The sequence below is a fragment of the Grammomys surdaster genome, unplaced genomic scaffold (genome assembly GCF_004785775.1).
Source record: "Grammomys surdaster isolate TR1022 unplaced genomic scaffold, NIH_TR_1.0 174, whole genome shotgun sequence".
In the NCBI taxonomy this organism is placed as follows: Eukaryota; Metazoa; Chordata; class Mammalia; order Rodentia; family Muridae; genus Grammomys; species Grammomys surdaster.
In genome coordinates this window covers 15,531,029-15,549,013 of record NW_021604622.1, presented here as the reverse complement: position 1 = coordinate 15,549,013, position 17,985 = coordinate 15,531,029, and the positions used below count along the sequence as shown (strand labels likewise).

Below are 17,985 nucleotides of genomic sequence, written 5' to 3'. Positions count from 1 at the left end.
ATATATATATATATATATATATATATATATACATATATGTATATATGAATAAGCTTAATTATTGTAGATATTACAGAAGCTTGAATTAACATATCCTACAACAGCATATTGTCCAGATTTCATACATAAAAAATAGCAAATTTACCAGTGTAGGTACAGTTCTGATGTTAAGATCTTGTTCCCAAATTGGTTGTTGATCTGACAGTAAAGAAAGCCATAGGCTAATTGCTAGGCAGAAGGGATAGGTGGAATTTCCGGGTCCCTGGAGGCAAGCAGGTGGATGCAAGGGAGGAGAGACAGAGTTTACCAGGATTCTGATGGAGAAAAGTTGACCTGCCATGTGCGATCTCAAAACAGAGTAATGACACAGGCCGCTCCTATGGGCTAATAGTCAGGGAAGTTTAGTAAATAAAGTTTAGTGCAGGTGGCATAAAGACATGATTGATAAGGGCATGCTTTTCCAGGTGGTAGATAGTAACACTGAGAGATTGTGTCAAGAAAAGCTGGGTGGTGATTGGTAGCACAGCCACTTCCTAGAGCCAAAGCAGGATAACGAAATGCTACATGCAACAGACAAAAATACCTAAGGAATAAATAACATTATAATTCTAATAATTCTCATTCTTGAATCATAAATAGCAGAAAATATTATAAGACTTAAATTAAATTTTACCTATGTACTCTTTGAGCAGCATGTCATTTTCAACACACAGTCTTAGGTATATTGTCATATAATAAATCATTATCTTGTAGCATAGAGATAGAATTGATGACTACATTACTTAATATGGTATTTATCATTCTGTCCCACTGATTGGCAACAAGATAACTACTTAGCTACACAGTCTAGTTAAAAATACAAACAACTTCCACTTGCTTTTCTTTAAGATGTTTGTAAATATTATTTATTTATTTATTTATTTATTTATTGTGTATAGAAGCATTTTTCCTGTTGTATTGCATTAGAGTGCTGCCTGCTTGCATATATGAGCTTCTGATATTTCTGAATTAGTCTTGAACATATATTGAAATATCATAGCACTTAATAATGCTGTGTTGTGCTTTAAAATTTTTAATTTTTATTTTATTTATATTTTGCCTATTTTAATTCTACCAGACCTTTGTGTATACAGTATTCAAGTTTAGTGTTTTTATGGGATCTCTGGAGACAGGTATATGGGAGGGAGGGTCTAGAGGGAGAAAAGAGAAGAAATAAATGATGCAATTGTACTATAATGTCAATTTTTTTCATTTGAGCAGAAAAATTATTACTCCATAGCCAATAACTGTATCCCTCATTGGAGAGAAAGATATTCTATTTCATATGTACGAAATTAGAGTAACTTTATTTGCAAATTAAAAGATCTCTTAAAATCAGCAATAGGCCTGTCATTCATGTATACTAACACCAAGTCTTGGTTCTCTGTGAAAAGACATTGAAACAGATGGCTATAAGCTACTGTAAACAGGCAGCTTTTGTGGAAATTTACCAGCGTGAGTAGTCATAGACCGTGTAAATAGGTAGCCTGGGCAGACAATACCAACTTAGATAAAGACAAGCGAGTCATATGCAGAGTCATAGTGACCTGTCCCCTGAACCTTCACCCAGCCGATACCCGGTTCTGATGATATCTGTATTCCCCCTGATCTCCCACACTCCAGTGTCATTCCCTTCCCCACATCCTGCCTTTCTGTGTTTATAACCCCTGTGTGAATGAATTACGATTTGAGGAAAAATAAATAAAATATTAAAAAAAAAATATACCAAGTTAGTATCCTGAAGTGAGACTTCATTGTTAAATTCTTCATGTGGCTTTGAACTATCACAGCATCTGTCAGCTCTTTTATATTGTAAAGCAAGAGGGATTTTAAAACTGGAGAAATAACTGATGTATGTCTGGAAGAGAGAGATCAGTTAATTGAATGGAGGGTTGGATATTCTCAGTAGCTTTCCTTCTCTGGGCACCATTTGATTATTATTATTTTTGGAGCAAACAGATTATCCACCATTAAGTATAAAATCAACAGGAGAATAACAGGGTTTTAAGAAAAGGCAAGAAAATTGGATGAATGACATGATTTGATTTGCTCGGGAAAAGAACTTGTCCCAGAAGGCAGAATGGCATTCATGATGTTGAGTAATGTTATAATGTTTTCTTTGTGAAGCACATATACAAGAATTTGCTGGTGGATAGGAATACAGAGAGCTAATTGTAGACATTATATTATTTTGAGCATTGTGATATGTGTGTGCATATCTTATGTGCATGCAAATTAGTGAATTGTGAAAAATTGAAATTAGAACAGCCCTATAATTGGCAAACAAACAGTCCTGTTCAGTTTTTATCCATGAGTTTCTGTAATCTACATGGTGCCCAATTACATAATCCTACTTTTATAGCTGGTGAAATAGGAAATTCCAATTGATGACTCCATGATTATTTAGTTTAGATGCTCAGACAATGGCACAAAAACTATCTTAGCCCAATAATATGTACTCTGTAAAATGAAGACCAAAATCTTGGTGCAATGAAATTCCTAACATTTTATATTCCATTTATTGAATTTTCCAATGTATTATTTTAACTGCTGTTTAAGTAAATATAAGAGCTATTTTTTATCCAAAGTAGCAATTTTAATTTTTAAAACTTTAAAAGTTGGGTAGTGGTAGCACACGCCCTTAATCCCAGCACTTGGGAGGCAGAGGCAGGCGGATTTCTGAGTTTGAGGCCAGCCTGGTCTACAGAGTCAGTTCCAGGAAGCCAGGGCTACAGAGAGAAACTCTGTCTCGAAAAACAAAACAAAACAAAACAAAACAAAAAGAAACAAAACAAAACAAAAAATCCTTTAAAAATAATTCTATGTTGTGGAACATTTAGACCTTTATAAGTACACCAAGTAATTCATTTAAAGTGATATTATGATTATATGTAATATTCCATATTGAAACTTGTACAAGAGTGATTCACAATATAAAATACTCAAAAGCCTTTATAAATCTCCATTTTTTTCAGGTATTATTTTCAGGTACCTTACAGGTTTAGTTTTGTGAGAAATTTTAACATTTGTATAAGATTTTCTCGGTACCTCTCAATTCTGTTGTCAAAGCTAGTACTATGTGTCTTTATGGCAAAATGCCCCAAATAAGGCACTCGGAATCATTGGTTTTATCTCATATTATTTCTTTTTCAAGAATGAAAAACTCGTGTTGTTTATTCAGCAGAAGATATGCTAGGTACAAGGAAGCAAATGGAAGGAAGACACAAAATGAAGCAAACATAATATTTGTATATGAAAATTTCAAAATAACCTTCTCATTTTCATAATTATTGCCAAATTCCTATATGCTACTATTTTATGAAAATATTGAGTAAAGACTAAGTAAATATCTGTTGAAATTATCTTCTAGTTTCAGACTGTAAGACATTTCTTTTACAATGCAGCCAATATAGTTTTCTGCACAATAATTCCTTATAATTTTTTGACTGTAAATTTCAAGTTTTGTTGGCTAATATTTTAAATAGAAGCTAATTCATAATTAAACATGTATTTTTAGAAACAATGATTCTATAAAGGTATTATTTGGTAATTTATTAGGAACAATTATAAAAAGAGAACTAGGAAATAAGTATAATTTAAGGTACTACTCTACTCATCAGGGGTGTTTAAAGATACCAATTTTTCTAGTGCTTGGGCCACAGGGGCAGGGTGACCAGAAATCAAAAGCATGTTGGAATTGAATAAAACCATAAACCAGGAGAAAATTTTAGGGGAAAAGTAAAGCTACCGAAGGAACAAGAACAACAAAGTTTATTCAAACACTTCTCAGAGGATTTTAAAATAGTGTTCTTTTAATGCTTAAGAAAATATTTAGTGGCAATAGGATTGAGGAACTAATTTCCATTTGTCCTCCATCCTTCATCAACTTTAACCAGATATACATTTTACACAGATGTCATTTTGATTTGCTTTCAACACTCTACCTTTAAAATAGCAAAACTTCTAGCAGAGATTCCATCATCAAGTCCTACCTCTAGGTGAGAAGCTCTTGATGGTTACTAGTTGCTGAGGAGGGAGGAATCAGATTTCTTCAGGAATCCTGTCACTGCTAGGTTGTCCTTGCTCCAGCAGATGGCCTTCATCTGTGTGCATACTAATAGCACTGAGTTGACTCATCTGACTAAAACTAAGAGCCCATGAATCTTGTAGGATGTGTTAGGAGATTATTTTGAATTGGTGTGTGTGGAGAGTTGATATTTTCAAAATACATTGTAAGATGGTTTAAACTATAGTATAACAATTATCAATTCTAAGTTGGGGATAAATTTCAGTAAATACAAATATGTTTTCCAATTTTATAGAATTCTTTAAATAAATATTTATGACAACAATATTTTCATCACCAATCATTTGATTGTCTGATTACAAAGGCAAGGAGAGAAGAAGTATAAATTTAGACTCCCACCAAATGCTTTGGTATTTTATTTAAATTCTACCAGCACTAATTATATTTTGAGACCTTAACCCATTAAAGTATTTTAAGAAATTATCATATAACACTGTTTTTTTTAGGTTCAAGATTAACGTAGTTTACAGTTTAATTTATATGTTTCTTTTCCTTTTACTGCCTTTTTCAAGAACAAATAGTGTTACAGATTTCTAAATTATTTATAAAATGGTAGCCAGTGATTGTTTTCAATTTTCTCCTTGTCTGAAGTGCAAATAGTGTCACTTTTGAGTACTACAAACTAGTCTTATACTTTGAAGATATTTTTGTTGGCATAGAGTAGAAAATATTAACACTAATAAGACTTTTATTTTAATTGTTCCATTATTCCTCAACTTGATTACATATCAATGAGGAAACCAAAATGTGAATACAAATAAAGAAGATATATACCACCCACAATCTTAAAATTTTACATTTCGACCTTAATAGTACTAATGTTTCCATTTGAATATAAAAGTTATAATTATGTGGCCAGAGATAGTTCATTTGGGAAAGTGTCTGCCTGTACAGTAGGAAGACCAGTATTTCACACTTAGAATCCATATCAAAAATGTCCAGCTAGATAGCAAAATGTGTAATGCTAGTCCTCAGGGAACAAAGACAGGAAGAGAGATTGCTGAGACTATTGGTCATACACCAGCCTACTGGTGGACATCATGTTCAGGAGTGACACTGACTTAAAGCAAAACATAACAAAAAGTGAACCATACCTGTGTAACTACTGATAGGTCTAGATGGGAGATCTTGACAAAAATCACACCAATGGTCAGGTCTCAAGTGAAAGATTTATGGGGTGGGGAATACAAAGGCAGCCTCTGGGAGAGAAAGGAAAGAGGACAGAGTTGTGGCAGGGAGAACTTGATTTGTACTGAGTCCACGATGCATGCTCAGAGGGACATGCAACAAGAGCAACAGTGTAGCCTCTTGGGTACCTAGAAATGACATATTTCATTGGTTGATACCTCAAAGGATGGCTGTAAAGATGTCTGATGTCAATGTGTCAGTTTCAGCTGTCCATGCATATACCTGATTGCTAAACTACAATATAATCTTTACATTGTGACATCGTCTTCAATGTCTTTGCATTTCATATCTTTACCCCAAAATATTTTTCAGAAAAGGATTTCAGGTGCTTGTCATATCTGGGTTAAGGATCTCATTAAGTTAATCATTTGCCATTTGCCTTTGAGTCTGCTTGTTCCCTGGGGTATGTTCACCTTGATGGATTAGAGCATCAGTTTCTGTTTTCTCGATGTGAGCTTCTTCAATGCTAATGTTAGCACATGCCTATCACTATTCTTAGACAGATTGTACAATGAAAAAACAAACATAAATGGCTTTAGAAACTAAAGCTGACTTCTAGGTGGACTATCTAGTCAATGAAATTGAAGCTCAGTCATCTCCTACGGCCATTAGGGCTTTATGTAGGTGCAGCCACTATCCAGTGATCACTTACTCTAAAGCAGTAGACAATTGGGCTTAGGTAGCCTCCTGTCTGCTTTTGTATACAAAACATAAATAGAATGCAGCAAATGAGAGAAAAGAGCCCCACAGCTGGAAGGCAACTTTAAAGAAAAATGATGTTCATAGCTATCCTGCCAGTAGCTGGCAAAGCACTTTTTATAAAACATATTTAATGTTTACAGCCACTCAGAGGCTGGGGAAGGAGTAATACTTTGAAAATACATTTAATGTATTTTTACCACACTGTGGCCGAGAAGCAACTCCTGCTAAAATATATTTAATGCTTAGAGTCATTTGGTAGTTTAGGAGAAAAGAAACTTCTTGTTAATTTTTAACATTTATTGCTGATCAGTGACTGGGAGAATGAGTACCACTGTGGTATGCTGTATGTTTAGGGACACATTGTGCTGCCAGCAAAACAATCTGTACATTTCTCTCAAGGCTACCCCAAAACTGTCAACCGCATTACCTTTTCAATTGCGCCGCTAATAAGAAAGCAGATTTCAAACACAGGGATAAAATGTTCCTTTAACACACAGTCATAACATCCTATGGCCCCGGAAATAACCCTGCCATACAGTATGCTGAAGACACTTTACAGCTGACACAGGAGAGATCATCAGGCCCAGCTCAATTTCAGCAAATGTGTTAAGGCCACTCGACAGATTGTGAAGTGTAAGTATAATCTGATAATTGGTGTTTTCTACAAATCAACAGCTTGTCTCCACACATTAAAGTACAGGAATCCTCTATACGAAAGGAAATGTAAACTGAAGTAAAAAGTCTATTTTGTTTTTAAATAAACATGGCTTAGATTACAGAAAGGGTAAAGAAAAAAATTGAGTTATCTTTGTTGGGGGCATGGAGAACCAGCTGATTGAAAAAAAATAATTGAGAGAGAGAGAGAGAGAGAGAGAGAGAGAGAGAGAGAGAGAGAGAGAGAGAGAGAGAGAGAGAGAGAGAGAATAGTAAATAGCCAGGAGTTCTGTAATAAACACCTTCTCTGGTAGTCTCCAGAGAATGAGCAAAAAAATTATTAGTAGTACCCTTCTTCACTTAAAATGCATTATGCAGGCATGGTCTAAGCTTTACACATATTTTTGTTTCCTATTTCTAATAACCTTGAGAATAAAGTGTTATTATTCCTTAGTTGCAATTGGGAGAATCAAAACAAAACCAAGTTTGTAATCTTTACAGATATACACCTCTGGGGAATAATAGAGGGATTCCTTAAAGGATTAAGGACATCTGACTCTCAAGAGTTTAAATACCAACATTCCAATACAACATGATATAGTGTATAACAGGAAATATAATGCAGACAGAGGAAGAAAGAACCTGAAGTACGGACAGAACAATTATATTTACTCCCCATATCAACCTAATCATCTGACCAAAGAGATTGACTTTTAGTCCTCGATGCTGTGCTTCGTTCTGTTGTTTTTTTCAGCAGATATAACAACAAATATATTTTCTATCCTTCTCACCATTGTATCTTAGATGTACCTGGGTTTGGATCGTGGACTTATTAATGTTACAGATTCCCACAACTAAATCTTGGTCACGTGTTGACACACGGACTTGAGTTTCCTGACTTAGGACACATGATTTACAAGGATGGGATATTGAGTGTCTTAGAAGAGAATAAAAACATACACCAGGGTACAGAACAGGAAGTGGGCAACAGATCTAGGTCACAAAGTATAGATTATAGAGAACTTCAATAGAAAAAGTTTGATTGTGATTCTGAGCTGACATATCCCCTTCCCTGAATAAAGACTGGCTTTATTGTAACAATTAGAGTCTTTCACAAGTGATGGAGAGCTTAGGTTGCTGCAGCAGCAACTGAGGGCTGGCAGTTGTAAAGAGTATATTATCACCAATAAACATTTTGTTCAGAGCACCTGTCAATGGCCACCCCATGGTAAACTGAGGCAGGCTGATATGCAGTCAGCCATTGATTATTCAGAAGACTTTTATCTGGGGAATAAAGCTTGATTCCCCTGGTCAGCGCTCCTTGTTTCCAGTGAGAAATTCTCTGGATACTTTTATCTTCACTAGGGATGTGTTTTGTGCATGGATAGAGCAAAGGTCCTATGAGTAGGGGCCAACAAACTTCATTATGCATACATATATGCACCTACATACGTGGTGGATGGAGCAAACTCGGATGAGCTGACTCCAACAACTTTAAGTTTTTTCTCTTAGCCTTTTCATACCATCTGATACAAAGTACTCTATTAAAAAAATTACCTCATAGCCATGGCCTAAATATTCTCTATAAAAATCACCATAAAATCATATTCTTTAAAAACAAAATAAAATCATTGAACAAAAGCAGATTACAACAAGATTATCGATTATGTATTCTTATTTTGAAACACATACCTCATTAAACACCTTCCGCCTATCTTTCTTTCCATAAGTTTGCGTTAAAGTCAAAGCAATGACTTTTGTCATTGATTAGCAGAGCTGAAGCAAGCCAGTCTGTAGTAGCAAGTTTTTCACTATGCTTAAGTGATAACAATTAGTATTTATGAAGAAAGAGATCATCATCGATTTTAAGTCTTGTGTTTCAGGACTTGTTCAGATAAATTTGCTAATCATCTATTCTTACACTCATAATAGAATTAGTTACACTTTATTCATAACCCTGGCTTTTCAGGGTGGACACAAAAACCTATGGAACTTAGACTCAACCTAGAGGGAATGCATTCATTGATCATTAATTTATACCAAGGCTATTTTTTCTCTTCCAAGTGCAATTACACACTTGTAAGCAATGAAAGCTCACTGTGCTCCTTTTCTAGCCTATCCAGCTCTTCCCAGTCTACAAGGGACTTTTAATTCTAACTTTATAATATGTTTATGTTAAAACAACATAAACCATCTTCTTAAACTTTCTATCAACTACCTTACCTTCCTATAACTATTTAAATCAAATCACAAATTTGAGAAAATCATTAATTTATCTAAACAATATTATATTATGAAAGATCATCTTCATGTTGATCTGGAGGAAATTTGCCAGATAGAGTGAGCTATCACACAGGCGGTAATGACACCAGGCTATAGGCAGTGAGATCTTCCCACATTCAATCACAGGGTTCCAGATATATGAAGAATATGGCAATAACAAACATGAGAAGGCACAACAGTAGCAAGAAGCAATCATGGGACATGCTGCTGTAGAGTACACCCATTGCAGCTGGGCAAAAATGTGTGCCTGTACCTCTGCAGCAAACTCACTTATCCACTGCAGTTCTCCCTGTGCCTGCACAGCATCTGCCAAACACCCATAGCTCAACTCCTTAGGGAGATGTCTCAATGTATAGAATTGCTTATCATACAAGTAAAATGATCAGAGTTCAAATTCCAGAACCTGTGTAAAACCAAAAGTATTCCATTTCTAAAATACTTGCGTTTCAGTAAAGAGATAGGATATAGAGGCAGAAGGATTCCAGAAAGCCTATGGATCAGATAGCCCGTTCTAGACAGTTGTAAAATAAAAATTGGTCTTGTGTCAAACAAGATACATGGCAATGACTGACACCTGAGGATTTCCTATGACTTTTATATGAGTCTGTGGTATACTTGGGATAACACACATGTCCCCCCATCACACATAAACACATACACACACAAGCATGGAGAGAGAGAGAGAGACAGAGACAGAGATAGATAGAGACAGACAGAGAGACAGAAAGAGAGATACAGAGAGAGAGACAGAGACAGAGAGACAGAGAGAACACACAGAAACACAGAAAGACAGTTCATACTTTATAAAACCATACAAATCCAAAATATCTTAAAAATATTTTCCTAGAGAAAATTTGACCAAGTTTTACCATAAAGAAATCCAAAAATGTCCTTCTGAATTGAAAGAATGTAGTAGCACATAAAATACATGTTTATATACATTTAAAATGTCAAATCTATTATAAAATTAGGAACAATAATAAAAATTGTATTGATACCACCGATAAAACTTGAATGGATTCTGAGCATTAGAATATAAATTCCTGAGTTTAAAATTTGTATTTTGGTTATATAGGAAAAATGTCTCAATAGTTATGAAAACAAATAAACAACTACAAAACACACAATGCATTGTTGCACTGAGTTTCTGAAAAGACTTGGAATGTTTCATAGGATCAGAGAATATATCCATTGTATTATTGTAAGTCATTCTCTTTATAGCACTTCCATAACAATCAAACTATATCTATAGATCAATGTGCTTTTCAACAATCATCAGAAAAGCTTCCTCTATCAATAGAGGGTAATTACCACAGAGACGACAACTGTTCAATATGTAGAAAGGAAACTAATTGGAATACCCAGTCCTGAGTTAGATATCTTTATTAGACCCTTCTCAATGACTAAGGATTTATGTGGAAGAACGGATTAAAGATTGTAAACCCTGGAAGGGTGAGATTTTTGAGAAAGGGCCATATGGCATTTCCAGACACATCAAGACACATGTGAATGAATTTATAGAGACCCAAACAGCTTTCAAAAGGCCTGCATAAGCCCAAGAAAAGAAAAATCGGAGCAGGGAAGAGGGTAAGTGGGCACAAATGCTTATCAGTAGCCAAGAAGCTATATTCAAAAGATTGCTGTTTGGGAGTGAGAAATGGGTTTTGTTTAATGAAGTAACATTACATCAAATACAGCTAAGGACAGGGCCTATGCTCAGAAATGGTTGTGCAACACTAATTGACCCTATTTAAGTAGCATATATATATATATTTTTTTTTTAAGAGAAAGAACATGAAATGGATTAGATGGAATGTGGGCAGGATCTGGAAGGAATTGGGGTATAGGAAAGAATATTATACAACATATTGTATGGAATTTTTAATGACTAAGTTATAAAAAGATGAAAACACACCCAAAATTTCACTGAATGTTTCTTTTAAATGAAAAATCAAACAATGAACATAGGGGATTAAAAATAGAAATACATTTGTCAATTAACTTTGTTATAAAGTAGTTTAATTTTCTGTAGCTTATTTATTTAAATTTATGGTAATATTATTTGTTTAGGATGAACAAAAGAACCACACTACTCTGATATGTTTTAAGCAAGAAGCCCCATCATCTAATTATGCATTATATCTAAATATATAGTAATGTAGATTAGAAAATATTATAATAGACTTTCTAAACCTTTAGGACAGCTCCGTAATATTACATACTGAATATAAATTTGTCAAAAGGAGTTTAATAGTGGCTCACCAGAAAAAAAAATCAAAATAAGCAGCTGTGAATAATTTTAACCTCATTTCTATCTCTTTATTCATAGGAGTTACTAGGATTTCATGCAACAGGAAGAGAGTTTTGTGATAGTCAAATATTAAAAAGGACAACTCTCCAGTGAGTTCGCCAGTTACGTAACAACTTTTTAAGTACTGGTAAAACAAAGGCCTTAAATATCGATTCATAATCAAAAGCTCCTAACACCAATCATAGAGACCTGGTCATTGATAATTTAGGAATCTTTCCATTATGACTAAGGTAAGGGAGAGGAAGAGGATATTAGCTTAAATACAGATTTGAAACTGCAAAACTGTCTCCAGTCTTGAAGAAAGTAACTGAAAATGCATGGTCCCCAGATGCATAATCATCAGATATTAAGGAGGGCACATTATCGTAATTCATTGTGCTCTTCATGGTCTTAAAGAATTAAGAGCACATCCATAAAGTCCAAATTTGTCTCCAAGGAGCTGGGGACTCTCTGGATCAAGAGGCAATTTCCTTAGGTCAAAGTAGAAGCAGTTTGTCTTTGAGCATGTTGCCATGGCAGATTGGATGTAGCAGAAGTTATTACCAGAACAACCTTCCTCTCAAACCATTCATAGTGTCAAGTGGACAATTTTGAATCTCAGGGTGTTAAGTGCATTATATTACATTATGACTGAAATATTAATTTTCCTTGAAATTTCGACTTATCTTTTTAACATTTTCTGAACTTACATATGTATAGTCCTTGTAATAGTCCCTTTTTATACTTTTCATTGTAGGTTTGTTTGAGCATTCTTTCCTATATAAAATCCATTAGGATTAAATTCACATTTGCATTACAAAGTTTGTTCCAGTACTACAATATTTATTCACCTTATGTTTATGTTATAAATACACTGGCTCTTTAAGTATTTGTGATGTTTTATAATTTTCATTTTATTTTTAATGTACATATTATATAAAATAATGACTTTCCTTATAACTATTCATCACGACTATTTCCTTATAAATATTATATGGGGCTTATAATATATATTAATGCCAGGGTCCTTAATATTTATATGTATAAGTCAGTTTAGTGGTTTTTTTTCCGTTATTTATTTTTCTCCACTCACAGTAATTGGCAAAAATGTTTTGTGCTCAGAGAAAACCTAAATATCTGTGTCAACTATGGACAAACTGATGTGATAGAGCAAAGGCTATACTGTTAATCAACTATGCAAAGTATAATTGGTTCTTGGCCTACAGACTCATGGAACCTAAACAACTTTCTTCCCAATGACCACTCTGTCAGGGAATTAATTAATTACTTAATTAAAGACTTTTTGAATTTGTCAAAATTAATGCACAACATATACAAACTTATAAGTCACAATGAAAGCAATGTTAGGATGAAAGTTCATTGCATTATATTTATAAAAAAAATTAGTGATATCCCATACTAGTGACTACCACCCATCTGCAAGTTTTAGGAAGAAAGAAAGAAAGAAAGAAAGAAAGAAAGAAAGAAAGAAAGAAAGAAAGAAAGGAAGGAAGAAAGAGGGAGGAAGGGAGAGAGAGAGAGAGAGAAGTGAGGGAGGGGGCGAGAGAGAGAGAAAGAGAGAAAGTGAAAGAGAAAGAAAGAAAGAAAGAAAGAAAGAAAGGAAGGAAGGAAGGAAGGAAGGAAGGAAAGGAAGGAAGGAACGAAGGAAGGAAGGAAGGAAGGAAAGAAAGAAATAAACAAAGAAACAAAGAAAGAAACAAAGAAACAAAGAAGCGAACACACTCAAGAGAAGTAGATAGTAGGAAATAAACTCAGGGCTGAAGTCAATAAATTAGAAAACACAGAGAACAATAAAAAGAATCAATGAAACCAAAAGCCAGTTCTCTGAAAATATCAACAATATAGACAAACCCATAACCAACTAACTAAAAAAACAGAGGTTGAATATCCAAATTAACAAAGTCAGAAATGAACGGGAACATAGCAGACACTGTATAAATCCTAAGAATCATTAGGTCTTCCTTCAAAAACCCATACACCACAAAATTGGAAAACCTAAATGAATTGGACAGTGTTGTTAATCGATATGATACCATTTACCAAAGTTAAATGTGATCAGGTAAACCATTTCAGAAGACACAAAACTCCTAAAAATAAATTTTTAATAATAAAAATCTCCCAACCCAAAACAGCTCAGTGCTAGATGGTTTTATCATAGAATTTTACATAACTTTCAAAGAAGAGCTGATACCAATACTTCTCAAACTATTCCACTGACGAGAAAGAGACGGAACCTTGACAAACTCGTTCTATGAGACCACAGTCACCCTGATATTGAAACCACACAAAGAATCAACAAGGAAAGAGAATTTCAAATATTTTTTCTTTATTACAATTGAAACAAAAATTTGCAATAAAATACTTTCAAACAAAACCCAAGAACACCGTCATGAATAAAAAAACATCATCCACCATGATAAAGTAGGCTTCAGCCCAGAATTCTAAAGATGGTTCACCAAAAAAAAAAAAAAAAAAAAATCATCAGTGTAATCTACCATATAAAGAAAGTGAAAACAAGGCATAGCAAAACAAAACAAAGCAAAATGAAACAAAACAAAACACATGATCATCTCATTAGATGCTGAAAAAATCCTTTGACAAAATTCAATACCACTTCATGATAAAAGTCTTGCATAGATCAGGGATACAGGAGCAGAGATACCTAAACGCATTAAAGGCAATCTATAGCAAGCTGGTAGCCAACATCAAATTAAATCAAGAGAAATGTAAAGTTATTCTACTAAAATTACACACAAGACAAGGCTGCCCACTCATTATCTATTCAATACAGTATTTGAAGCTTTAGCTAGAGTAATCAAACAGCTAAAAGACACCAAAGGGATACAAATTGGAAATGAAGAAGTCAAAGTATTGCTATTTGCAACTGATATGATACTATGAATATGTGATCCCAAACATTTTCCCAGAAAACCTACAACTGATAACTTCCTTCTTCAAAGTGGCTAGATACAAAATTTTCTCAAAAGAATATCAGCAGCCATCCTTTATGCAAATGATAAATGCACTGAGAAAGATATTAGGGAAACAACACCATTTATACTTGCTGCAAATAATATAAACTACCTTGGTGTAACACCATCCAAGCAAGTGAATGACCTGTCTTTGAAGAAACTTCGAGTCTTTGAAGAAAGAATTTCAGGATGACATCAGAAGATGGAAAGTTCACCCCTGTTCGTGGATTAATAGGATTATCACAATAAAAATGGCTATCTTACCAAAACCAATCTATAGATTCAATAACTTTACCAACTAGTTTCCAGCACAATCTTTTACAGACTTTAAAAGACAAATTCTTAACTTCATGTTTAAAACCCAAAAATATAGGACAGCTAAAATGTTCCTGTACAATACAAGAACTGCTAGAGGTATAGCCATCCCTGGTATCATGATGTCCTGCAGAGCAACTGTAATAAAAACCACATAGTGTTGGGAAAAATCCAGACAGGTTGATCAGTAGAATTGAATTGAAGATGTAATAGTAAAGCTACATACCTATGGATGCTAGAATTTTTACAAAGAAGCCAAAAATATACAACAGAAAAAAAAAGAATATATCTTCAATAAATGGTATTAGCCTAACTTGCTGTCTTCATGTAGAAGAATGAAAAAAGACCCATCTCTATCACCCTGCACAAAGCTCAAGTAACAAGGTGGATCAAAGACATTCTAGTTTTATGTTGAGGACTCTGATAGTTCTGATATACTAAATCTGTTAGAAAATAAAGTGGGGAATAGCCTTGAATGCATTGGCACAGGAGACAAGTTCCTGAACAGAACACCTACAACTCAGACACAAATAATTAATAAATGGGACCTCATGAAACTGAAAAGCTTCAATATGCTATGTATGTCATAGGATACCATCAATAGGTCAAAAAGCTGCATATACAATGGGAAAAGTTTGTCACCAACCCTATAGCTGACAGAAGGCTAATATCCAAAACACGTAAAGAACTCAAGAAATTAGACATTAACAAAGTTATCCAATTTAAAATAGAGTATGGATCTAAATATAGAATTCTAGACAGAGGAATCTGTACTAGCTGGGAATCATTTAAAGAAATGTTTAACATCCTTAGTTATTAGGGAAATGCAAATCAAGACTCTGAGATTCCATCTTACACCATTCACATTGGTTAAGAACAAAAACTCAAAAAGATGCTCTATCATACCATAAGGACTCTTGATTAACCACATTCATAGCATTTTTATTTTTAAAATTTAGAAACTGGAAACAATCAGATGTCTCTCAACTGAAGAATGGATAAAGAAATTATCCTTGGGAACAGTTATCATTGTAGTTGTGAGTTTGTCCCGACTACAAGATGTTCAGGTATAAAGTTGGAGCAGAAACTGAAAGAAAGGCCAACCAATGACTGACCCATTGGAAACCACCAATGACACTGTTAATGATATTCTCCTGGAGGATATTAACTTGCAGACTAGAGGCTAGCATGACTGTCATGTGAGAGGCCTCACCCAGCAAGTGATGGAAACTGATCCAAAGACCCACAGCCAATAATTAATTAAAGCTTGGGAATCTTGTGGAGGGGGGGAAGATTTAAAAGAGCCAGAGAGGTCAAGGACAACAGAAGAAAACCTACAGAATCAACCAATGTGGGTGCATACATATATAACATATGTGCAGCTTGGTCATCAAGTGAGTCCCCATTACAGTAGGATCAGAGGCTGTCAATGACTCTTCAGCCTGTCTCTGGATTCTTGTTCCTTAACTATGCTGTCCTGTCTAATTTCAATAGGAAAATATGCACCTAGTTCTACTGCAACTTGGTATGTGACAGTTGGTTGGTACTGATGTGAAGCCTCCACTTTTCTGAGAGAAAGGAGGGTAGAATATGGGGAGAGGAGATGAGAGGATTGGACAGGGAGAAGAGGAAGGAAGGAAATATGTGGTTGGGGTATAGAGTGAATGAATGAATTAATGATTGAAAATGAAAAGAAAACAGAAAAATATGGAAACAAGAAGTGATTTTATACCTTTTACTCTAGGAAATATATAAAGAATGCAAATGCCCCTTTATTGGCCCATTGGTGAGCTCAATGTAATGTATTACTTAATACTTTAGTTTGAGCTTTTGGCCATATTTGGTAGTTATCTCTAACACTGAATAGTATCAATTCCAATCAAGTTCATATAAATCAATAAATTAAGAAAAAATAAAAATTGTCACATATTTTAACATCTGTATTCATAGTGGCACAGAAAACAGTTTCTAGAGCAAATTAAAATGTTTAAGTGAACAATATTAATACCTTATAAATAAGATACCTACATCAATATGTACCAAGAAAAAATTGAAGATGGTTAATAGCATCTGATGGAAATTTGATTTGTCTACTCACCCACAGGAGACATTTCTGGAACACTAGCCACATAAGGTCCATCCAAAAACTTTGGCTCGTTATCGTTAATATCCTGCACTTTAATGATGAACTCTGATTCGGGCTCCAATGGCTTCCTGGTTTCGATGTCCACGGCCTGAGCGCGAAGAGTGTAGAAAGGTTTTTCTTCTCTATCCAGGCTTCTTATTGCATGAATGTCTCCCGTAGTTTCATCAATTGTAAAAACAGTGCCAGCACCATCTCCAGAGAGCGTGTATTTAACAGTGCCCTCTCCCTTGTCCAAGTCAGAATGTAGCTGAGAAAGAGAGAGACAATTTATTTATCAGATAAGTTAAATTACTACTTAATAGCCTTTTATGTGATATCTACACCTTCCTGGTTATTGAAATTTAAAATGTGGATGGCTGGATAATTCAGAAAGCACACTTAACTTCTGAGCCGTCTTGTCAGTCCCTTTAACATATGTTCTTATAAATTGTTATTTTGATTCAAACATTATTTAAAATAGCTTAAACTAGTCCTTTGATAATAAATGTTTAATTCTTCAAGTTTACATAAGAATCTATCTCAATCAGTACATCATTTAAAGAGAAGTATTTTAAACTTCAGTAGTAACTGTAATCATTTTTGTATTTGCTATAAAATGTATATACAGGTGTTACTCTGATTTTATTAATGGTTCAACACAGAAGGTATCATTGAAATCATTTTCAATTATATCATTCTTTATATTTAGCGTTGTGTGAACTGGCATTAAAACTTATCACAGCAAAATGAAGTTAAAAATGTCCTCTCTGGTTGTATGTTTAAACATCAAATTAAACATTTTGGTTTAGTTCCAGCATAAGACCATACAAAATGTTATTAAGATGAAATTCTTGTTTTGAGTTTGCATTTACATCTAAATTTTCTCTGAAGTGTATGTGGCATAGAATATAATATAATGTGAATTTTTGAATGGTTGAGGAAAGCATTCAAAGAAATAAGAAAATGAGAAAGTCTACAATTTGGATTATCCTTTAAAAGTTTTTGCATATTACATTTCAGCATAAGAGGAATTGCCAAGAATGATGGGATGAAGGTTTTTTTTATCCTATTTTTTTTAACTGCTATAAAGCATGGGGAATTTGAAGCATAAAATCAAGCAGTAGAAAAATGTTCTTTGAACTTATGAATTTCAAATCACAATTGTCAACCACACTATTAAAGATATTCAATGCAGTGGGTATTACTTTCACTTTCAAATTTATGTTAAGGTATAATACAGGCAAAGGCTCAATGCAACAGGGATAGTTTTATGAGCAGTAACCAGTTTGCAATGGCTTAAAGAATATGT

The 17,985-nt window shown here is 34.1% G+C and overlaps 1 protein-coding gene across 2 annotated transcripts in view; it reads right to left on the bottom strand.

Moving 5' to 3' along the window:
• Positions 1-17,985, bottom strand: part of Cdh12 (cadherin 12) — a 273,111-nt gene that overhangs the window by 167,935 nt on the left and 87,191 nt on the right. For both annotated transcript variants that reach the window (XM_028767598.1, XM_028767599.1), the window contains exon 2: positions 16,650-16,944. In XM_028767598.1, coding sequence (XP_028623431.1) covers positions 16,650-16,944 — 295 coding nt within the window. The remainder of the gene's footprint in view (positions 1-16,649; positions 16,945-17,985) is intronic.